This window comes from Corapipo altera, unplaced genomic scaffold (assembly GCF_003945725.1).
Source record: "Corapipo altera isolate COAL_440 unplaced genomic scaffold, ASM394572v1 56, whole genome shotgun sequence".
Taxonomy (NCBI): domain Eukaryota; kingdom Metazoa; phylum Chordata; class Aves; order Passeriformes; family Pipridae; genus Corapipo; species Corapipo altera.
In genome coordinates, this window is record NW_020884896.1 from 1,045,019 (window position 1) to 1,069,215 (window position 24,197).

The window sequence follows — 24,197 nt, forward strand, 5'->3', positions numbered from 1 at the left end:
TTTCTTCTCAAAATAAACCTTACATTTTGTTTTTCAAAATGTGTGGAAAAATTACTATCCAATTTCCTTTGCACATTTGAAAAATTATGTGCTTTGTGAAGGTCAGAAAAAAAACATATTCAAATCTCTTCAGTTACAGTTCAAGTAGTAAAGTAGCTTATTATTTATAAAAACACAATTCTGATATATCTGTTTGTATGCTCTAACAGTATGTTGATTCTCTGCCTTTAATGTGTAGGGTTAATTGCAGCTCTTTATGATCTGAAAGGTGATTACTGGATAGGAGGCTCTGGTTTCCATGATTTTTTTGAGTGATATTTCTAGGTTAGACTTCAGTCTTACAATTGATTTTTTTTTTTTTTGAGTTGGATTACATCTATTGTATTAGTGAAGAACTGAAAAGAACTTTATTGTTAGCATCTGCCACATGGCATAACTGAGAGCAGATAGAGCTATAAAAGCTTACTTTAAGAATATATGTTGGATGAGAGATTAAAAAAATCCATGTCTATAGACATTAGCCTGAGCTAAAAGTTTATGAAGATCCAATTTATTTACAGTTTGTGGTCTTTGGACTTAGATAATTGTTATTTGTAAGTTGCAATAAAATAGTGCAACATCCTGTTTGGAGTCATCCTGTAATGCTACAACATAATGCTGTAATGCTCTGCCTGTGAAATATTGGGACATTAATTAATGTTGTGCATGCCATCTACCTGAGGCTCCCAAGCCTTTAAGTCCTGCTGAGTTTCCTGAGAGGAGCTGTAGGAATAGCAGAGGATGCCCAGCATGGCATTGCTGCTGGCCAAGTGCTCCCCGAGCTCCCACAGCTGGGATTTGCTGCCCCGTCTTCAGAAGTGGAAAGGAAAGCCTGGCTTGGAATATAAAAATCTTCCTGCTTTTCTTGCACCTTGTAATGACAATATGTTACATACAGCATTCTTGAAAGAAGAGGATTAAATAGAATAGAATCTACAGCATTGTTTTCCAAAACAAGACCAAAGCCACAGGCTCATAAATATGGTAGAAGTTTGGAAATGTTTACAAAGTAACTTGGGTTTACACTATTTAAAATTATTTAAACTATTCTAAATGTTCTGAGACAAAGTTCTAAATTTTCTTTTTGTCACTCCCGCTGTAAGAAGCTTGTAACTGGCAAGCAATTTTGATGCAATCAAGTACACTGGAATATACGAGGCTAGAACAAGAATGAAAATCCTGTGAGAGTGAAATTATTCACAAATTCTAATTGAACTTAGTGCATTTTCTTATACTAAAAAAATAGGGATGGGTTAATTCTGGAAATGTCAGATTAGCTTGTTTGTACAGTGTTGACATGAAATGCAACAAAACATGAAAAACATTATTTCAAAAGGAATTTTTCAGTTTAAATGGCCATAATTCATTTAAAATGGCTGAAATCAGCACTACCACCTACAGAAAAAAGACATCATTACTAAATCTAAAAAAATAAAACTTTAAAATGGCTGAATGTTTTTCTATTAACACAAAACATATATTTCCTGAAAAATTTGAGAAGCCTTGTGTTGCTTCATCTTCAAATGAATGATTTCCCAACTTGGTGCAGTCATTATTAACCTATCTTGAAATATGGGCGTGATCGTGAATTCTGCTCCTGAATTATATTGCTACCCTTTTTATTATCTTGTATTTAAATGATTTTAGAAATCAATCATATACTTATCACAGACTAAATAGGATCTATTAATGAACAGATCTCATCTATTTTATTTTCTTCATGCATTTTCTTCATATACATTCTGCTGGGCATTGCAGGCTTTTTGGGTGCAAGTGACTGAAGTTAGCATGCACTATAAGCTCTTCCTGTAATCAATCAATCAACCTTTCAACTAAAGAACAAAGAAAGGAATTGGTATTGGTAAGATTCCTGCCTGTGCACAAGAGACTTCTATTGATCCTCAGACCAGGTAACTGTTGATTGCAAAAGGGTTATTGATCTTTTGTACTTAGGTTTTCCAGTACATGGATGTCATCTCTGAAAAGAAAGAAAAATCACAGGTTAACAGTTACTCTCTGGCTTTTGTTTTACATAACATCATTGTAAAAACTCAGCTGGGAGATGCTCAGAAAAAAATCAAAGGAATTCTAGAAAATAATTGATGGTGCTGCTGGAATTACATTCATGAAATTCCTTTCACTTAGCTTTTTTTTGCTAGGTGTTTCTTTGTACCTTTGGAAGTATCTGTTTCTTCCTGAGTGAATTAACTGAACAAATGCATGATTGTGGCTGTTGTGGTGACTTCCAGATGCCCTCATCACTGCCAGGTAGGAATCCACTAGCAGCAAGCAATGCATTTTAGGGTAGCATCCTACTGTAAGAACTGCTCCCTGTACTGCAGGCAGTGCAGTCATTTGGGGTACTTCCCAGTATTGCCTTGACACAGGAGTGGGGAGCAGCTGAGCAGCTCCTGGATCCCTGTGGTGGCTGCATCTTTCTGGGAACTTACTACTTCAAGTACCTGCTAATGTGGGGGCAGCTGCATTGCAGCTGCATAGGGCAGGCAGCCTTGCAACATGTCTGGGCCTTATGTCAGGGTATTCTAGGTATGCAGCTGGGAAGCTGGAGAATGGTGCAGGTAAATTACCTGCCTAAAGCCACACAGAGTGTCTGGCAGATCCAGGCTGTCAGTAGGAGCTCAGGGTAACCCCAGAGCCTTTACTGCTGTGCAACCTTTACCTATGTGAATGTGACTCTACAGCTTCTATGTGTCTGCCTAGACACTCCACCCCCCTGTGCCACCAGCATTCCCCTTCCCCCAGAACATACCTGTTTTGGCTTGATCCCATGTTTGACCTGCAAAGTATAGAGAGTGAGATATTAATTGTGACCTTCAGAACAGTAATCAAAGCTGAGAATTCAAATTCATTAGAAGTTGGGGAAATGCAGGAACTTTTTTCTCTTTTCTTCACTGCTCTTAATCTTTTATTCAGCTTTACTCCATCTAGTGTCAGCGCTTGGGAATAAGATCTTGTCTTACAGCCCTTGACTTGTTTATATTAGACCTCACTACTCTAAGCCCATAAACTTCTGTGAACTGCTGAGAAATACACAATGGATCCCCAAGCACTTGCAGCCTACAAGGCAGAAGTCAGCATCACTTTGTGATACTCATTTGTTTCAGCTTGCTATTTGTTCTCTGACACCAGGTTGTAAAATGCACATGGAATATGGAGACTGGATGATTATAAGCAACCATCAGAAGAAAAACAAACGGCTGTGATCATAGTACAGATTGTTCAAGGTAGAACTCTTGGAAAGTTGAAGATAAATGAAGATAAAATGATCTGACAGACTGTACACATGATCTTAAAAAAAGGATTTATAAATAATCTTATTTTATGAGATGTCACTGAAAAAGGCTCCTGGGAGTCCACCTGAAATCAGTGATTCCTTTTTCATAAGTTTAGAGTGAATTTGTGTGCAGAAATTGCATGTGATACAGGCAAATCTGTGAGTTGGAATACACAGGAGCTCTGATTCGATCCTGTTCTTTTCTAAGACCCATGGCACTCCGAGTCTCTTGCATCAAGAGGCCTTGTTTTGGTTTGGTTTTAAGCTGTTGTTTAGCTATCATAGCAGCTTTCATTCCTAGCTAATCCCATGTTGTCACCTCTCTGACAAGCCTTAGTCAATACAGAGCTACTCATTCTGGTTGGCAGACAGGTGCTGCCAGGGAGCAGGAGGCTCTGTGCTTGGTGGCATCTAGTATTTGAGTTATCCTGGGTGCCTGTTGACAGGAGTGAAGAGGGTACTCTTCCAGAAATATTTCTGAATTTTTTTTATCCAGACTTGCAGAAGCTCCAGGGAGAGGTAGAATTACTCGTTTATTGCTGGAATCAGTTGCACCAGCAAGTTTGCCAGCAGAGGCCATGATGGCTGTGGAAGGAATTGCCTCTGACAGGTGTCCGAATATTACCAGGAAAGCATTCTCCTGACTCAGCAGGTTAGGCACCAACTCTTACAATCAAATTATTTAGAGCTATTCAAGACTAGCCTCAAACAGTTGTGCAGAAGAGTAGGAAGGAGTAAGGATTCCTCCCTGTTTGGCAGCTGTGAAAAGGTCAACCACAAAGGCAGCCCCTAGATCCGAAGGGAGCACAGGCATCCTGGGCCAGATGCCCTCCCAGGGAATGTGGAGGGTGGCCAGGGAGTAGCAAAAAATAGCCAGAAGTGTGGCTCTGCCCATCAGGCTGGTAGCTGGCATCAGTGAAGTATGCTGTATCCTGGAAACGGGTTTAATGAATTAATCTCACCCTAACAGTGTGGGCCATACTTATGTATATATATATAACTGTCTCTCAGTGTCTGTCTGTATACAAAGTATTCCCTCAATTCAGGAATGGTGCTAGGAGGAGCTGAGAACGTGAAAGTGCCTACAGTGTCTTAGTGCTGCCTCTTAAAGCCTGCTGTCCCCAGCATAGTGCAAAGCTTAGTGTCCTTGATTTTGAAGTGTGTGATATAAAGATTAATTTCATTTTATGGAAAAGGTAACCTGAGCCAGTGACTTGTCCAAGGTTGCTGAGAAGAACAAGTTCAGCTAAACAGAACAGTGGCAGAACTAGGTAGAAAAGCCAATTTATTGGTCTAGTCACTGGTGACTATTGCCTCAACACAGAATGGGTATCGACATTTTGTTTATGCAAATGTATATGTGCAAGGAGTTGAGACAGTCATTTCTGCTGAGATCATTTGCCCATTTTTTAACATTTACACGCACATGGAGTTGTTTAGTCCAGCTCTACTCATAGTTATTTGCAATAGCATGCATTATTTGTGCAGCTTTTATATATTTTCCATTAAACTCAGTTCCCAGGATGCATGCTGAGACAACTTAAGGCAGTGAATACAGCCTTCAGTCTATCACCCACCCAATAATCCCTACTGGATGTGTTGAGCAAGGAGTTGGGCCTGCTCCAGTGTATCACCAGGGCCAGACTCATCTTGTGCAGGTGGGATCTACTCAGTGAAGTGCAAATGCACTTTTGCTTAAGGGGGCTGTAGCTCTCCAAGTTGTCTTTCACTCCCATTCTCCCCATAGGTGTTCACTGCTGGTATTTGGCCATGGTGGCAATGTGAAGGGAGGCTCTGCAGTCAAAATAGACTACACAGGAATAATTTTTGATTGATTTTGCAAGGCTTATGTAGATCATGAAAGAGACTAAGTGTCTTTGTTCGCTCTGTTTTTCCTTATTTGTAAACAACTAACAACTTACGAAAACTTTGTTGACCTGATGATTGGATTGTTTGTAGAATATATTACTTGGCAGAATGAAAGACCTTCTGAAGGTCTGCTTGGAAAAACAAGATTGGCAAGTGAAAGTATAGAGTATAGCTGAGGGAAGTTAAGAGAATCCATTCAAGTCTTTGACCTCAGAGGTGTCAAAGATTCTGCTGAATCTACATGGCTCATCTGTTACAGAACCAAGAAGATGAAACTGATTCAGAATTTGAAAGGAATATTCCTGGAAGAGGAAAAGAAAAAAAGAGGCTTGTTCTAGGAGAGTAAAGATGAAGCATAGATGCAGGCAACTCAGCGGCTCTAAGGAATTTGAGGATTACTTAGAAATCCAGGAAGCTATCTGGTTTACTGGGAATTTAGAGAGAACAGGGGTGCATGTAGGGTACAGCTAATTTTTTCACTTTGATGCTTCACATCTGTTGTTGCAAGATGCTTTATGTCCATGCATGAGAAAGTTAGTTCAAACTGGTCACAGTTCCTGTAAAGGAGGAACTGAGCACTGAAACTTAGTTTTGGTTCCTCCACAAGTCCAGAAGACATTTGAGGCACACATGAATGGAACTTTGGAAGATGAAGACTCAGGGCCAAAGGGTGAACTCAAGACACCCCTAAACAAGGACAGGGATACAGTCAGTCTGTCCAACAGCAGTGGCTGCAAGGTATGGGGGAAGGTGTGACATACTTTGTATTGTGTAAGCACCACCATTTCTAGTCCTCCACGTGGGAAGAAGCAGACACCTTCAGGCTAGAAGATGAGGGGTGAAGAAAACCCAGGGGCCAGTGGGAAGGAGAGTCAGGATGGAGATGGGACAAGAGATGGACCAGGATGCAACAGAGCTCAGTCATTTCTATTAGCTGCAGTGATTGGTAGGCAGCAGAAATCTGGACAGAGTTTGGAGCTCTTTGGTATGTTATCTGGTGCTTTTTCTTCTCTGCTTTCCCATATCCCTCTGCTGAACCTTACTCTTTCCAGACCTGACAATGTTTTCTTTCTATGGTAGAAATGCCACTGCTGCACACAGCAAGGGGAAAACTAAGCTGAGTGGGGAAAGGGAGGTAACTGGTGGGGTGGGGAAGATCCACTGGAGTCTGGTTTTGTGGGACTATATAAAGCAGTTCTTGTGTCAGGGAGGTCCATCTGCACTGCGGTGTGAGCTGCCTTCTGCCAGGTGTTTTTCTGGCAGGTCTGGTTCCTGACAGTTGAACTTCTTGTTTATGTTTGCTGTTGAAAAGCATCTTGGAGGATTTGATCAGTTCCAGACACTGTTCTGCTAATGCAGAAATATGAGATACCTCAGAAAGAAAAAAGTGTGCAGTTCATCTTCAGTTGATAATGTTTGTTAGTGCTTTGTAGCAATAGACAATTCAGTGGTCACATATTTTGCACAATGAGTTATTGATTTTGTCTCCCTCTGCAAAGATGTCCAAACAAGTCCTATGTCAACTTTTTAATGGGGATCTTAGCAGGAAGACCACTGGATGAAGGCTTGGATGAAGTTTAGAGAATGAACTAGTATCATTCCAAGTGTATCCAGGCTAAAAAGTGAGATACTTTACTGCTGGGAAAACTGTCCTCCTAAAGTCAGGTAAGTGCAAAGAAAACATCTGTCTCCACGTCTGACATATTTCCACAGAAGGGAATTACTTCATTGAAAAGTAATCAAAAATCACAAAAGTTGCCATAGTAGGGCTTAAAACAACCAATACTACTCCCTGTTTTCTGCTTTCTTTGTATAAAAATCTTTGGAGATGATATCTTAGTTCCTTGGATTAGGAACTGGATAAAGATAACTCCTTTCCAGATTTATTTTTGGCATTGTGCTGTTTCAAGTACTTTTGCCATTGAATTTGTCTATAGTAGAGCAGCAGTATGTGCTTCTATCTTAAGCAGATATGATTTCAATGGATAGTAGAGCAGCTGAGACACTATTACTGCCTGGCTGCAGGATGAATGTAAAGTGTTTCGTGTGAATAGCTGACACAGTATGTGAGTCCTGGCAATGCATTTCAATACCCAGCATCCTGTGCAACCTGTGTTCTCCATCTTGACCCCTTTTCCTTGTGCACCACTCTTCCAGTGACACCTTCAGACAAGGACAAGGTCTTTTTTTTTTTTTTTCAATTTGTATTTATTTATGGACTTTGATTTGTAAATTTTGGGACCATTTTCCAAAGGGCTCCCACTTGTAGCTTTCTCAAGTACCCACCTTAGCATCGAAACTAGATCTCCAGGTAAGTTTGTTTGTGAGCTCAGATTCTGGTAACTAGACAGGTTGTGTCTCTCATTTGCAGGTGATAGTATCAGTGATATGACTCATGCCTATGTTTTTTGCTTCCTGTTTGTTAAATGATGCATTCTGCAATTCACAGTGTTCCACACCAAGCTGGACTATTTGGATCAGAAAGAACTCAACTGCTTTAAAACAAGACATTTGTCTTTCTATCTGACTTCAAACCAGTTTGAAATATATGAAATTTTAAGATCAGATCTTGTTCACTATCTCTGTCTGTCAGGCTACTGACCTGAACATGACAAATATTAGGAAAGAGACTCTGTGACAGTTCTGCTACTTGGAAGAAACTGGTGCTCAGTATTGAGGTCTGTTTATGATTGCCCAAACCTAGTCTTTGCACTGCCATTCATCTGCGATGTTTATATTTTCAAAGTAGAGGATTTTGCCTCCAATGCAATTCATGGCGCTGTTTTAGAGTTTTTCAGAGCAGACTGGAGGCTTTCAAGGTGTGGTAACATTCCGAGATCTTCTCCATTCACCTAAAGAACGCTACAATTCTCAAAAATATCTTGTGTTTCTCAAGCACAGCCTAGAAAAGGACAGGGAAGTCAGCCTCTTAGAAGTCAAGACGGAATATACGAGAGAATATCTAGATGAAGCTTTGGGTAGGAAAAGAAAATCACTGAAACACTTGGCAAGCAGCTCACAAGTTCCTCCTCTCTTCCGTCAAACATCAGAAAAATTTGTGTATTGTATTTAAAACCTCATCTTCTGCTGGGTCCTGTAGAACCCAGTAAGTAGCATGGGAAATTTTATTGTGTGCTCTTGCCCAGGATGTGTTGACAACAAATTCATTTGCAGCAGATTTAAAATATGTACCCTTTCCCTTTTAGTAAACATTCTCTATCTCACCACCCTTCTTGTCTCTGTATGTCTCTTTCTTTGTCTCCTGTCAAAATAAATCTGGCTGCCATGCACTGTAGTTAACTCAAAATATTGCCAGCATTAAATGTGCCCAGACATTTTTATGAATACATTAAACTTGCATGAAAATTTAGGCACTATAATTTACCAAGCTTACACCAAGATGGCATTTGATACTGACATGAGCTATTAATTAAAAAAGAGGACGTTAAATAATTGTCAGTTGACATCTAAATTACTGTTCTGTTGGCTGACAGAAGCTTGCCTCAAGCCTTTCTCTTCTCAAGTGTTAGTAAATATCCCATTGAGTTTAAGGGCATCCCATTGTGAATTGATTGTTTAAATCTTAATGTTATATACCTGACTAAATAAAGCAGTAAATGCTGTTAATTGTTTCACAATGAGCTGTCAGTATCATATGGGTGTAAAAACACTTGTGTTTGAAGTATTTGGGAAACTATCAAGGGAGACATATTGGAATGCTTCCTGACTTTACTGGCAATCTGTTCTTGCAATGTGTTGGTTAGGGTCAGTACCAGCTAAACGGGGTTCTAATACAGATGATTATCTGCGTCAAGGCCTTCAGCCGGTAGGAGGCTGAGCAACTCCATCGACTATGAAAGTACTGTGCTGGGTAATACCCACTCAGAGTATTTCCCAACTAGGGAAATTATTGAGTGGCTTAAGGTATTTGTGGGAATAATGATGTAAAATTTTGAACAAAATTTGGCTGAATTTGAATTTGGTGAGTGTTCTATCAGCTGGGTTAAGGGTTTTTTCCCTGAACGAACATTAATAATCATAACTAGTCAAGCAGAAAATGAAGCTGCCTGCAAAAGATATGCCAGTTCTCCTCTCCTATCCTAAAAGGGTGGTGTCTTGATGAACACTGAGGGTTTCAGGTTGCCTGTAACCTTGAGGGATTCAGGATTGCTATATGGTTGGCTGGAGTAAATCTAGTACCAGGTGATTTCAGATAATGGACTTTACTTTATCAAAGGGTTTTCTAGGACTAGCCACTGGTCTAAAAATTCCATGAATTAGAATTCCCTACAGAACTGAAGGAGGTAGCTAAAATCAACTTAGACCTAATTACCACATGTGTCTCTGGTGACCTGACTAAATGGGAAACTACAACATATGGGGAAAAATAACCATGAATAAAAATGAGCGGCTTGGATTTTCTTGAGTAATCTCCTGTAGCACTTACACTGCAGGTACTCAGCACAAGTGATATTTCAATGTTCTTTTCAGGAAATAAACTGAGAGGAATTGTGGTAGTTTTGTGTTTGTGATGGTTTGGGGATTTTTTTTTTTCCATGGCCATACTGGTTCTGGGTAAGGGTGAGGAAAGTGAAGGGCAAAGATGCATCCCTTCCAGCAGGAATGATCATTGCATGACCTTGACCTGTAAGAGCTTGGAGTGAAGGGAATTCTCCGAAGTGAGATCCAGAAACAGTAACCTTTGATGCAGCCATTTACCCAGAGTTTGCTATTATTATATATAGTATAAATTTTAAAAAAAGAAACTTAATCTCAAGTGTTTGAAGGATTTTCTTTATAAAAAGGATCTCAGTCTCATGGGATGTCTTGTGTAGTTCTGGAATGTTAAAACCCCACTACAAATTTCCTTTTTCCACATAGATCCACAAGGTATCCCAGTCCTCTAGAGGCTTACATGTGTGTCATGTGCAATCATTCAAATGGCAGTCATGGGAAAGCATCATGCATAAAGAGAGAGAGGAGTCAAACATGGTTTGTGTATCACACCACCTCAGAAAACACAACTCTTACCTTCTATCCATTTTGCCATCTGACTCTAAAGAGAGAACAAGACAATGTGGTTAGTTAAGAAACCAGGAACAGGGTGGTGATAGGCCTGTGCAGAAGTTGTAAGGAGGGAACCAGGAGAATATAGTTACAGCTAGTAAAGATACAGCCATCCTTTCTGAGCCAAAACTCTTTTGATATTTGTGTCATGCAAATCTCCTAAAGCCCACCCTGATTCTTCCAGCTGGAATATCTCATGTTCATTTCCTCAGAGCTGTATCTTTGCTAATATATTGGCTGTTTGGGGTTTGGCTGTAGCACATACCCAGAATATCATGAGAAACAACTTTGAGGCTAAAGAGTTGATGATACCGAAATGTGAATCTACAGTTCTAGGCAGCCCATCACTTCAGACATGTTTAAAATAGTCCTTCATAGGAAAACCAGGGCTGTTGTACATACACAATTGCTAACACTGAAGCTCAGATCTGCTGTATCAGAAGATAAGGAGAACTAGATCTCTAGATAAGGGATCAGGGTTATTTTTTCTTACCTCCAGAGACATGGTCAAACATTTGGGTTTTGATCATGCAGATTACTACTGCTACAAAACCAATTGACAGAAGTGCTCCCAGAGTAGTTCCTATAATAACATATGTGTAATCTGCAAATATGGAAAACAAATCAGTGAGTATACACCATTAAGTAATAAATGCAGTCTTCTGTTTCAGATCTGACATGAAGCTTCCAAAGTTTAAATGCATCCTTAAAAAATGATAACGCTGAGCCAGACTAGGTAGCTGAGAAGAGTCTGAGTCTACTCTTTCAAACACCTGCATATCATGAATCCATGTGAACTCATTGCTAAGGGGCTCAAGGGTGTTTTATGGTAACGAACAACTTCAGCCTTTGGTGCGTGCAGGTCTCAGCTGAGTTTTAGAGCTAGGGTTACACTTTCCCCTCTGAAGCAAAATACCCCATCTCCACTCCTTTGCCACTCTGCATCCTGCCAAACTCTTACTGCACATATCCACCTCCTAGTCCCTAGCCTCCTGTCATGCCTGACTGTTCTGCCTCTAACTTTTTGCTGGGGGGAAGCAGGGGAATTTTTGAGTGTAAACTATGCACCATGTTGTGATTTTGCATCACCGTGTGTATGTGAGGGTCCACCTCCAAATGTCAGGCAGGAAGGTGCATGTGCTCAGGATCTATGTTCCAGGCTCTGTACTCCCTATGCTCATTATGCTTACCTAAAAGTAATTTAAAGCATCAGTCACAAGACAGGACTCTGTGCTAGGCAAATAAAAACATGCAATCAGACGCTTATCTTTTACACATAATGAGTACATAAAGTCTTCTAAAGACATTCAATTTTGTTACTTTACCTCTAACTTCCTGTCTGGAAGCAAAAATCTCACCATGAACTCACCTATTTCCTCTTCTGGATTTCCAGAAGCATATGTCTTTGCTCTCCAAAAATCTAGAATGGAAACATTTTAGCCTGTTAGGACATTGAGCAGAATGCCATAACTGGCTATTTCCAAGGGGATCGTTTATTCTAATAAAGCTTAAGATAGTATCTGAGATTTCCCGAAGTAGTCAAGTTAATGGGGGCATCCTAGAAATGTGGCCATTGTGTGCCACTCTTTGAACAGAATAGAAAATACAGTTTCAAAATTTTATGTTTATTCCACAGTTTCCTTACTGCAAGCCTGAGAGGTCTATGCAAGAGAAGCTACTATAAATCAAGAAAAAGATTATAGATGCACTAAAGCTAACAAGACATGCTACCAAGTGAGGATATGGTATACTGCAGCACTCTTTCCAGAAAATATGAATCCCAATCCTTCTTGTAGTTCCAGTCTTCTAAATGTGTTTTATTGCTGTCAGAGAAGAGAGTCTTTTCCCCTTGCAAGAAAACCTTATGGGCTGGGAGAAAACCTTTACAGCGACTCCTATGCCAAGTTGCCTGTTCATGAGCAGGACAACTCCTGGCCCTTCCCTTCTCCATAAAGCCACTGAATCGTGTTGCCTGATGGTCAGTGTGTGCAGGCCTTCAGAATGGAGTGGACCTGAAGAAAATAATTCATTCCCACATACTTCATGAAGAAAACAGATTCAACATTTAAAAAAAAAAAATGAGAAAAAGGAGAAGTCTTATTTAATTTTAAGATTGGTTGGTTATTATAGGAAATGGATAAAAATGTACACTCAAATGTTTTTTCAGTAATGGGCGTGCAAGGATATTTCCAGCAAAGTCTTTTCAAGTAGCTCCAAATGATGTGACTGACATGCCTGAGGTGCCTGGACCATGAGAAGGTTTTAAAGACAGATATGACTCCTGCATTTCAAAACAGCATGCTGCTAAATTTCTGCACATGCCTCAGGCAGAACATGAAGTCCTCACCTACAGCTATTGCTCTTTGGCAATCCACTGCTGGGGTGACAGTACATATGGCAGCTGCTGGGAATACAGCTGCTTGCACACAACATCATCTTTTCACTGACATTACACCATAGTGGGGAATTGTGAGGGAGTATCATTTCACTGAAACTCAAGTAGAATTTTAATGTCTTAAATGCATGCAGTTTTCCTACTGCTAAGGTGTCCAACATTGTAAGTCCCAGCTCCTCTCCTCCACTTCTTGTGGAGAATATTTATTGTGGAGAAGTATTTCTTATTTTACATAAGCAGAAATGTTTTCTCTCCAAAAGCCCCATGACACTTAGAGAGGGAGTTAGAAGGGGTGGAGAATCTATGGTTATACTGGCTGTACTAAATGACCAAAATCAAAGTTATAAAGATAAGGCAATTTAAAGAGGAAAAAAAGGTCTAAGACTACACAATGGGTGCAAAAAGCATAGCTTCTGTTTTTCCAGATTAAAAACCAGTCTCTTTGCTCTCGCCTGTGATTTTATTTCATTATAAATTTTAAAAAACCCACCTTTCTCCCATCCCCTTAATTATTCTTTGTGCTCATATGAAGAATGTTTTAAATTCAAACATAATAAAAGTGATATTGTATTACTTTTATTATCCTAATGATCATAATACATGGACCTTAATGTAGGCTTTCTAATGGAATTAAACCAGTGACAGATTATGTGTTTTATGGCAGAAATAATATTTTACATGGAATATTTTACGTAGGTCAGTTTAATATATTGAGATTAAAATACTAGTTTCTTTTTTTTAAAGGGAGGGAAATCTCTGAAAACCCACAAGACTAAAGAGAATATTTTCAATTCATACTTTCAATATGGTTTTAATTAAGGTTTAATATCATTTACTGGGTGCTACTTAAGTACCATTTGCTTTTGAAGACTGTGTTAGGTGTCTTCCGTTTGTTTCATTTTCTTTTTGGGTGGATAGAGACAGATTAACTAATTCAAATACATGTTTTTCTGTTTGACCTCTATCTCATCTTCAGTTTGGATTTTCTGGGGACGCACACAACCCTTCTGGTTCAGAGCAGTTTAAAAACGATGCCTTAAACTCTGCCGTGCTCTAGTCCTAGTGCAAGCTTTCTAAATCTTTATCTCTGTGTATGAGGTTTAGATTAACGCCCATATCATGAATATACCCTTTGGACTTGGAGAATATAGGCTTCTGGGTGGAAGAGCCTTGCAGACGAATTTGATATCTGTACTTGAGTGACTTGTGGATCATTTCTCAAAGACTCTCGAAGCAACTGATGGTTGACGCTCTTTCCCCTCTCCTGAGCGCCTGGCTCAGACACAGCGTGGAATTGGCACTGTAGCAGAGATGTGCCCCGCGGGGCTCTGGCAGCACCAGGACGCTGGTGAGAGGTGCGGGCTGCATTTCCAGCTGATGGGGGGACATCTCCATTAGCGTGCTGTCGGTAGAGAGTCTGGAGATGAGACTGCAGACTGGGTGGGTCCTGCACTGGAGGTGGGGGGAACAGAGAAAGAGTAACCATGAATGCACTGTGGGAGCCTGTGGGAGGAGCCAGGATTGGTGAGGTGTGCTGAGCCAGGCGTGCCGCTGGGGATGCTCTTACTGCTGTCAGCAAAGGCAGTCCTCTGCCAGAGTGGTTACGCCCTCCAAGATAGAGCTGCTGAGCAAGCGACGGACCTGCAAATAAATCTGTTGTGCTGGGAGCTCCTCGTCTGTGGTGTAACCCTGGGCAGACTTAGCCCTCCTCAGACCTGCTGCACACAGAGCTAAGCTAAGCAGAAGACAGCTTTTGAGCCGCAATGAGGGACATCCTGTTCTCCCCGTTCTCCCTGCGACATAAGTCTGCTCATGCGGTGCCTTGCCCAGAGGGCAGTGCGGTGAAGAAAATGATGCAGAATGCAATTTGGGCATAAGATCAGGGAGCAAGAATAGCTCCGTTTCCCCACATGATTAGATATTGTAAACAACTCCCAGCCATAACCTGCAGTGGTAAACAGCAATGTGTGCCTCTTCTTCCTCAGTACACAGCAGTTGCCTTAGTCCCTTTGCTTGTTGCCTCCTGCTTCCATGTGACTTTCTTCTCCCTTCCTCCCCCAACTCAGATTTCTTATTGTAGCAGATAATGGCTGGTCTTGTGGCACTGCAGCAGCCAGGGGCTTAGTGTCATTTATCTTTGGGGCAGCAAATGGAAAAGGAAGCAAATATCTAGGGAAACTCAGAGCAGAAAAAAAGGATGGCTCACAGGAAGTGTCTGAGCAACTCCAGAGTCAAGTAAGAAATGACCATGACAACAAAGGGATGACAGGCAATTATCCTACTGGAAACCATTACCAAAAATCAATATATAAAAAATAAAAGTATTTTGGCTGGTATTTAGTTTAGCAAAATTTCCAGCTATATGTAAATTTAGTAATAGAGGAACTGTTGGCATCCAAGCAAACGAGTTCTTTCATTAGAACTCAAATTAAAGGCAAAATCCTTCACTTTTGTAATAGATGAGGGCAGGAGTCACTCTTACATGGAGACAGAAATTTGTTGAGTTGCAGTCTGTGCTAGGCACTCCTCCTTCCAAGGCATATAACCTGCCTATACTTTTCCATGTGAGCACTTGGAGGCATTTTCCCTATATCTATTACCTTTGCTCTAAGTAAATGCTACTGTATTAATGGGACTTGTGCCATTTGATTGCTGAGCCAGAACTAGTCAGTCACTATGGAGCAGGCATGGCTGATTTCACATCTCTAAGAACAGTTGGTTACCCATATCCTGTGTGGTGGACAGTGTTCGTTCCTCTGGAGTCTTCGAAGTGGCAGTGGAAGGGTGCAGAGGGCTTGAAGGGCCAACAAAAACAGACAGCAACAAATTCCTGTGTGTATCCTGAGGATGGGTAGAGCACTGCTGTAGATCTATGGATAGGTTTGCTTGCAGAAGGTGAGGCAGGAGCAGATATCCAGTGTACCAAAGCTGGAATAGCTGGTCTACATGCCTCGGGGGCGGAAACTGCCCTTGTGGGATTCCCCAAACGTAGGTGGTGATTTTCTGTGAATGCCTGCATGAAGCAGGATAGTGTGGGAGGTGCGCATTACGTAAAAAATGAGGCTTTTGCCACCAGAGGGTGCCTGCCCCCTTACCAAACGTCGGCAATAGCCCATACAACTGCTGCCAACTCTCTCCTCCCCATTAGTTCACGTTGTCCCAGTGTTAATAGCACCCCTGCTGAGCCCTACTTCTTCCCCGCACAAAGTGGAGATGAGTAACCATGAAGTCAGAGACAGGTCGTGAGAAAACCCTGCTTTGGGCTGGCAGGGAGCATTAGAAGCAGCGCCAGTCAGGAGCATCAAAGTCCTGTAAGGGAGACTTGCAGAGTCCAGAAGTGGCTTGAAGTTAACATGCACACAGATCAACTTTTCCCTCGTACTCTATTAAAGTAATGTTTTCTATACAGTGCCAAACAGCAGCTCTGTCATCTCATCTACAAAACTGCAGGTATTTAACTTCATGGTGTCTTCTGACCCCTTAGCACTCAGAATAGGAAATGTTAGCTAGAAAATTCAGCAAAATATCCATCTGTCTCAATGAATGTTCTTTCTCCAAGGAACAAAGTTTTAAACAACACACATACAATTAGACTGCGGAATAAATAAGCCCACCAAGCTCAGGAAAAAAAGCTCTCGAAAGGAATGGAAAAGAAATACATTAGATCACTTACCTAAGAGAAGAAGAAATGCTGTTAGGACTGATATCCGACTTGTCAGTAAGGTCATTATGAAGTTTGAAAAACAGAGTGGTTTCACCAAGTTTTCTGAATTATGCTCTTTAGCAGTGTCTTAAAAAAAAAAAAGGCAAACAAAAAAAACTAAAGCGGGTCACATGACTCTTGAGAAACTGTGGTCACATCCTGAGTAGTTACATTTGTGAACGGAAGTTTCCTTTTTTGGTTTTAAGTTCAACATATAAACAAACTCCCCACTTTAAAATGTACTGTGGAGAAGGTGGACAGCCAACAGTCACAGCCTGGTTCAGCTCTTTCGCTCTCTGAGGAGCCTTTAAACACTAATAGTTATTTTTACACAACTGAAAAAGTCCTACTACAGTGAATTTGTCTGTGCTGAAATCTTCTAAATCCATGGACCAGTGAGTGGATTTTCTGTCTTAGAAGAACTTTCTAAGGCATTCTCTCTCAGTATTGCTAGCTTTTTCTTGAACTCAACATGAATGCTATCATCGTGTTCTGAGAAAAGGACTTGTTTGAATATTTCCCTTTCATAATCAGCTTTTGCAGGAACAGAGGAGAAGCAGCTCACCATGGCTGCTAAACCATTGCAAGCCAGTTCCTGGAAAATAACTTCTACCTAAGAAAAATGTCTCAATGTAGTAGGAACTAAAAAGCAGGGGCTTACTATCAGATGATGTTTCTGATACGAGTCAAGCTTATTCTTTGAATCAGAGTAAAAAAACACATATTTTTCTGCTCTTCATGAAAATTTATCTCCTTAAATGAATTAATCTGTTCTACAACTGAATGACAATGAAACAAACAAGTAAATATTAATGCATTTTGCTAAGTGAACACATTCCTTCAAACTCATTTCAGGCCTGTCCTTCAGAGGGGAAAAGCACAAAAACACAGGCCTCATTTCTTTGCAGCACAGGTCTCTGGAGGGTCTCCATATTGCTTTTACCTCTTGCTTATTGATGTGCCTTTCTACTTTAGAATTGTCCTTTGCTGTCTGATATCTTCAGCTCATGTGGATACTTATATGTTCCAGTCAAAATAATCTGAAGCACATCTTGCATGAGAAGTTTTAAGAGAGAAAACTCCTGAATATTTCTTTTTCCTACTGTTGGTGAAGGAATGTCTGAGCAATCTGGTCTCAGTACAGTCTCACTTCTTAAGGCTGGATGAAATATCTGTCTTGCTGAGTAAATTACGGTTGTGAGGTCTTCCTTCTAGACATGTGTTTTTTATGGGACCATTGTAGTCTGTAAGGAATGATGGTGACTGGCACATGTGTATGGCCAATGACTGCAAATTAGCATGATGTTGACAAATGTTTAGTTGCTTTGACAGACTCAGTGAAAAATTGTATTCATGACTTCCAAGCTGTTTGTGAAGGGATAAGCAAAATACAGTGTCAGCCAGCAAATAAGACTCTTGAGACACTAAAAATATAAAATATAAAGATGATCCATGTACTCTCTGAGGTGGCCTTAGTTCCTGGCCTGTTTTACCGTGTGAAGTGTAAGTACAACTGACTGTGATAGGTGTCATAGAAAGTATTTGTTAGTGTTTTGACCAGTAGTGAGTGTTGGTGTGTACATATGCATGGGTGTGTAGTTCATTTTTGCTTTTCGCTGCTCCTGGTTCTCTATGGCATCAGAGTTGAAAACACCAAAACCAAGCAGACAAAAATCTCTGCACCAGCTGGGTGGAAAAGATCAGGATCCTTGTAAGAAACCTCCAGTGTTTTTGTACCTCATGTATTTCATCTGCAAATGATCCCATGCTCCAAGGTTCCTGAAAACCTCTTATGGAAGGACTAACATGAATGTCAACTCTCTTGTTTTGTTTTGGGGTTTGGTTTTTTGTTTGTTTCTCCTGGCCCAAGTCAGTTGTCTCAAGTGGGTTTTGTATTTCAGAGAAGGAACAAAACATCTGAGTATTTGGCTGAACTCTGTCAAACTGTTCGGTTTATTCCATTGCTACTTCTCCACAAATGCTTCAGAGAGCTTAGCTAGCTGACTGCACACTGCTGACTGTGTACACTTCACTATTCTCATTCACAGCATACTTCCAGTGAGGAAAAGCACTGATCAGAATAAGCCAGGCTTAATATAATCCTGCTTTGTAGTAGCTTTATTCTGATTCTTGACCAGACTGGGAACTGGGGTTTCAAGCACAGTCATCATTATCAGCCCTCCCTCTATTCTTCACCATCTAGCCACTGGGCAGGATATATATGTTTAATTAATTCTGCTTTTACCTTCGACCTGTAAATAGTGGCAGTAATGTCAGATTTATACATTATATGAGTAACAAGGATTTCTCAGGAGACCCTATCCTGGTGAAAGAGGCTAACTGTAATTTTCAGCTGTGAGTAATTGTATATAATATAATCCTAAATGATTTTTCTTCTGTAATTTCATTAGAGTTTAGAAATTTAATTAGATTTTGAATCACTCTGAAATAAAGTAGCAAAACACCCAGAGACTAAGTGCAGTGGTTATTTTGTCCTCTGAGGCCAGAATTCTTGGTCTCAAATTGGCATGTGTTCATTAGGAGGAAGTTTGCAGAAGTTCTTGATATATTATTGTCTTTCAGAATGGACTCTGAATAGGTCTTTGGAGAGCATTAGAAGAGCACACGATTATTATACAGACTCTTTTTGAGGTTTAAGATCATCTGCCTTTCATATACTTAATAAAAATATGCCTCTAAAGTTGTTTAAGAAACTGTGGAGATAGGAAAGATGCTCCTCCAGTGCCTCAGTGCTCTTCCTGGTTTATTAGCAACTCCAGTACCTGTGTATGATGATACAGAGAGGAGTTGTTTGCTTTACTTTAATGATTAGGTAGGTTTATGGTTATTTTTATTGCTACACATATGAACTGTCATGGTGGCTGTAATTAGAGACACACTAAAATGCTGTTCCTTCTCTTCCATATGAGGTTCAAAAGAAATCTGTCCTGGCCAACTTTGATTCTCTGTGGAATTCATCTTATGAGCGAAAAATGGACTCAGATGGCACTAAACAGCTCAAAGCAAAGATTAAGGCAGCAGCTTATCATAGCACAGGGTGCCAGGACAGCTGTGGATTCATAAAGGACATCCTCTCAAAAGATTCTGAGGGATCTAGGTATGCAAGTGCTTGTTCCCTTTTTGTTTTGACTCGTGTAACACAGTTTGGTTTTGTGGATGTACCCAGAATTTTGCTGTTTAACTAGAAAAGGGATCTGGGCATTTAGGAGCAAATTCTCCAAAGCCTTTGCCCACAGTAGGGCCTCTTTTCTCATTGGAGTTAGCTGATGGATCAGGATTACCTGCATGATTTTGTGGGAGTAGGTCCTTAAAAGGCAAAGGATGCAGCACATTGGGGGATTAAGTAGCAAGGAGGAAATTCAGATTACTTTCAACATGGACACAATATAAGGAATCATAACAGAGCTATAGACAGCATGAATTAAAGAATCCAACAAAAATTAGCATGGGGAGAGACAGCAAATGTTGTAAAATGAAGAATTCCAGCAGGACAAATGAGACAGACAAATGTCAAAAAGGTCTTTAAATAACAGCAGTCCAACCTATTTGAAAAGAAAGAGGTAACTCCAGTGCAATGGGATGCATGTCAGTCCCAAAGTGAGGAGTCAAAAAGAAACGTCTCAGATGAGCAGAATGTTCAGTTATGGACTGACCCATGCAAACATTGCATCCTCTGCGTTGGCCACTTCAGGCAGACATGAAGTGAAACAGTTCCTTGGTCTGATCAAAGGTGTCATATCCTTTGTTCCATTAACAGCTCTTGATGAGAGCTCATCACCACAAAAATGAAGCCCTTGGGCTCAAATATGTGCCTTCAGAGTGTGACTAATAACGTCTTGATTCCAATTGAAAAAGATTCTTGAAAAAAGATTGGAAGTTTTTGTGCACTTTGCTTGGTGGATATCAATGGAAATTAGACAACCTCCGGCAATCTGGTGTGTGTGGTTGTGCTGCCTTCCATTAACATGCCATGTCACATCATAGAACAAATTGAAGAAAATGTGTTTGGGCTGGTTACTGATAAAAAAATCAAGGTGCTTTGGCTATGGGCATCCGGAACAAATTGCAACTATGCTTGAAAACTCACAGCTGCTCTTCCTTTGCTATTTTCTCCATCTCCTCCTCTGTCAGGACTCTGAGCTGCTGGGACAACTGGAAGGGATTGCACATCTCAGCAAGCAGTAGGATCACAGATGTCGGGTGTGTTAACAAAGGGAAACACGCCTGCACCAGTTATTTAATGCTTTCCTCCCTTGACATTAAAGAATACTGTAGGAAAACATTCAACATTTCAGTCTTTCTCCTTTTTTATTCCCCTCTATCTCTGTTTCCTTTTCAGTGTGAAAGAATGTGTTATGTTACAGAAGTGTTGCTACATTTTAAAAACACATTTCCTGGATTTTACTTGGGGGACTCTATAACTTGGTCCTGTTACCAACTCAGAGAGGTGCGAGGAGACAAAGTAAAAAGCCTTGGGACATGTGTACTTGAGTCTCTTGTGTACATTGGGAAAGAAACTGCTGAAGTAGTCCATGTCTCAGGTAGCAATCTATTCATTTACAGATGTCCTGCCCCAGATCTTGCTCTGTTCTTAGGTTTATAAAACTGTGTGGTGTCCCTCATGGAACTTACAACTTTTACTGAGCTGCATTTCTTCCATACCAGATGTATTTGGATTATTCATTCAGGTGTTCTGCATCTGTGTGTCATTATTGCTTGCTTCCCAGTGAAGTACATTGGTTTTTGTACTTCTGTTGACTCTGTGTTATGCTGCAGCAGGAAAAAAGGGTATTACAACAGAAGCAATGTCTTCCATGGTGAAGGATGTCCCAAATTATGGGAAGCTGTATATCTTTTGGCTTAACATATAGCAATGAGCATATTATGTGCTGGGATGAAACATGGGTAGGCAGACATAAATTTGAGTTGAAAAATAACCCTTTTTTGGGGAAACATGGCTAATTTGTGTTTGAAAGGTGCATATCTAATATTTGCATGAAAACTGTCAAATTAATTCTAGGCTGAGCATTTGGCTCCTGCCACTCTGCCACAGGCATGGTCTGGGATCCTGGGGAACCTACTGATGCTGCTTCATGATGGAAAAATCTGTAGCTCAGACTGGAGTACAGACAACAGGAGTGTTCGTGGTTCCTCGTCTCCAGTGTGCTTTCCCATACTGACACCCCTCAGATGGAGAGCTTTGGCACTTACATACAGTGTAGCAGGGCTTTCAGGGAGGTGATCTTGTGGTCAAGGTGACGTTTTTTCACCACGCTATGCGTTTGGTGAGGGAACAGACATCTGCTTAGAGCTAGCCAGGTTGCAAGCTGTTTCCTGTCTGGGTCTTGGGCTGCATGGCCATTGCAGCAGGTGTGTCTCTAGCGTTTTCCTTCAGTCTCCTAATTTCCCACAGGCTAGAATTCAAGATAGCATATAGAGAGCATCAGCAATGCAGCATTTTTTTCTCATCTCACTCTGCTTAAGATGTGTGGATTTAAATTCCTTTCTAATTTCAACTAAAAAGCTTCAAGGAGAGGTATCAATCTCCAGCTAGTTCATGCAGGACTATAAGTATGTTCTTAGGACAACCTTTGCTGACTCTTAAACATTGTCAACAGCTTCATATGTATTTGTGAACCACAGCTCACAAGAATGGTTTCACAGGAACTTTCCTGTTACAGTATGGAAAATTCAATAGTCTAGCTCTCCTGCTGATGCCTGAACTGATACTCTTACAAAATCAGAGAACCAAATCTGCGTTTTTCTTTATTTATTGAAAACAAAAACATGTATGTAGGTAACACTACCAAAAAAAAAAAATCAATAGAACAACTGTATTGCACTGAGGCAAGCGTTTTGGAAATGCTACTTTGTTCTACCATGTAAAATTTCAGATATAGGGTATGTTAATTCAACCTGTTGTGTATTTCCATGATAGTCTGGACTTGAATAGCATGGTCCCACGGTAAGCAGCCCTGCCTCTCCCATCTCCACCCGACTTCAAGGACAGATCCTCACCTCATCTGAAATGGATAATGAATGAGGCAGAGTGAAGAAGACAGTTATTCAACATACCTCTTTATGTCCATCATTCACTGGGACTAACAGGTCTTATTTATTACCTACCACCTGTTCAAACACAGAACAAACTTGTATTAATCCGAGAAAGCTGCTCCCATGCATCAGCAGGTGCCTTTCACCACTTGTCCAACTCCGTCAGAAAGCCAGGTTTGGCTGGGGAGGAAGGTGTTTTCCTTGGCTCGCTTTGGCTAACAGCTCCTCTTTGTACAAGTCAGCTCCAGGATGGAGTTAAGAGTCTGCTAAAGGAGACAAGTGACAGAGTGTGTGGGTTTTAGTACATTCAACCTCCTGTGGGAAAATCTCTCTGCATTTTGTTTGTCTCATTGCTCAAATCTATCTGAGTGAGCTACTGGAGGAGGAGATTCTTCCACATATTGTATATTCTCTGAAGCACTGTAAGTCACAGTGGAGATACTGTAGCATTTGTAAAAGTGCCAGAGGAGCTGGGATGCTATGGGAGGAAGAAACAATCCCACAAAACTGATCAAAGAAGTCCTTGGGGGAGACTTCGGTTCTCTGAGCAGTGAGTTTAGGGCTGTGTGACCCTAAATTATGGCTCCAGTAGTCACTGGATGATATTGTCTGCTCCTTTGGTTATCAAGCATCTCAGTCACTGGAGGACTTTGTGTTGATAAAATTCCTTTACTGAGGCAGCACTGCTGGAATTTTTCCTATGTCGGTTTTCATACGGCATGAACAAAACATGCCAGGCAGCCCAGCTTTGTCATTGTTGCACATTCTGATACACTCAGCTGTATCTTAAAATACCTTTGACGTGTGTGATGATAGCTTAGAAAGCAGCCTCTGAAAATGGCTGGGTGTTTACTCTTTGAAGGTGGCATGTGTGGTGGCAGAGCAAAATGCAGTGGCCAGGAAATTTCAGAGCAAGAAAAAGAAATGGTAAAGTATGTCCAGTTTCCATCCAATATTCTTGTATCTCCTGCCCATCTGTATTCTGTATAAGCATGTTGGACTTTGTTAAAGTGAAACCACTGTAATTTATATCAGTAAAATATGGTAAACATTTCCAAGGGCATTGTGGTCATTGAAAAAAAAAAACAAACTAAACAGCAGAGACTGAAAATCTCTAGCTACAGTTATACTTTAGAGGTGTTTAAACCATCAGAAATTTTGAAGTAACTGCAAAGGCACAGTATTTTGTTCAGCCCTCTTCAGATAGTATGTCATTCTAAGAAAACTTGAGTTTGCCTTTTGCAGATGTTGTTGGCAGTTCTGCAGTTCAGGGTTCAGGACTGAGAGACAGATCCTTACCACTTTCAGGTTGTATCCTGTTCACTTTAAGTTCCTCCTCCTCTTGCTGCTGCTGCTGCTGCATCATTTTCTGCTCTTCATCTCTGAAAATCAGCGTGTTTCACCTGATGCTAACTCAGGAGACGGAGCATAATCTTTTGCCAGTGTTTGTAAGAATATGAATGCAAAAAGCTGCAACAGTAAACCTAAGGGTGCCCAGGAAGTCAAATGATATGAAAGTAATGGCACCATAACCAAAACACAGCCTTTCTATAGTCGTTTTCCTAAAACACTTCAGGTTTTAGGTATTAGCACTTACCTAATTGAAAGTAGGACATGAATTGAGCAAGACAGAACACCTGGTGTAATCATAGTTCCTGTCTTTTAGCTTTGACTTTTCTTGATGTGTTTGCCTTGTAATTGTACCGTGTCTTCAGTTATTTGGGATATTAACAGGTTTTGGGAGTACTAAGTAA

At 40.6% G+C, this 24,197-nt stretch overlaps 1 protein-coding gene across 1 annotated transcript; it reads right to left on the reverse strand.

Annotated features, from left to right (window-relative positions):
• Positions 1-348: 348 nt before the first annotated feature.
• TMEM273 (transmembrane protein 273) lies at positions 349-16,457 on the reverse strand. The gene is made up of 6 exons (XM_027648320.1): positions 16,339-16,457; positions 11,640-11,690; positions 10,764-10,874; positions 10,235-10,259; positions 2,810-2,836; positions 349-2,017 (listed from the first exon to the last, which is right to left on the reverse strand). The coding sequence occupies exons 1-6, from the start codon at positions 16,391-16,393 to the stop codon at positions 1,972-1,974; spliced, it is 315 nt and encodes a 104-aa protein (XP_027504121.1). The 5' UTR covers positions 16,394-16,457; the 3' UTR covers positions 349-1,971.
• Between the last annotated feature and the right edge of the window lie 7,740 nt (positions 16,458-24,197).

Bases quoted from the DNA above. Each gene is read 5' to 3' on its own strand.
- TMEM273 (XM_027648320.1), bottom strand. From the start codon at position 16,393: ATGACCTTACTGACAAGTCGGATATCAGTCCTAACAGCATTTCTTCTT. The intron at 11,691-16,338 runs GTAAGTGATCTA...TTTCCATTCTAG, and splicing joins AGCATTTCTTCTTCTCTTAG to ATTTTTGGAGAGCAAAGACA. The intron at 10,875-11,639 runs GTGAGTTCATGG...CCATATTTGCAG, and splicing joins AAATCCAGAAGAGGAAATAG to ATTACACATATGTTATTATA.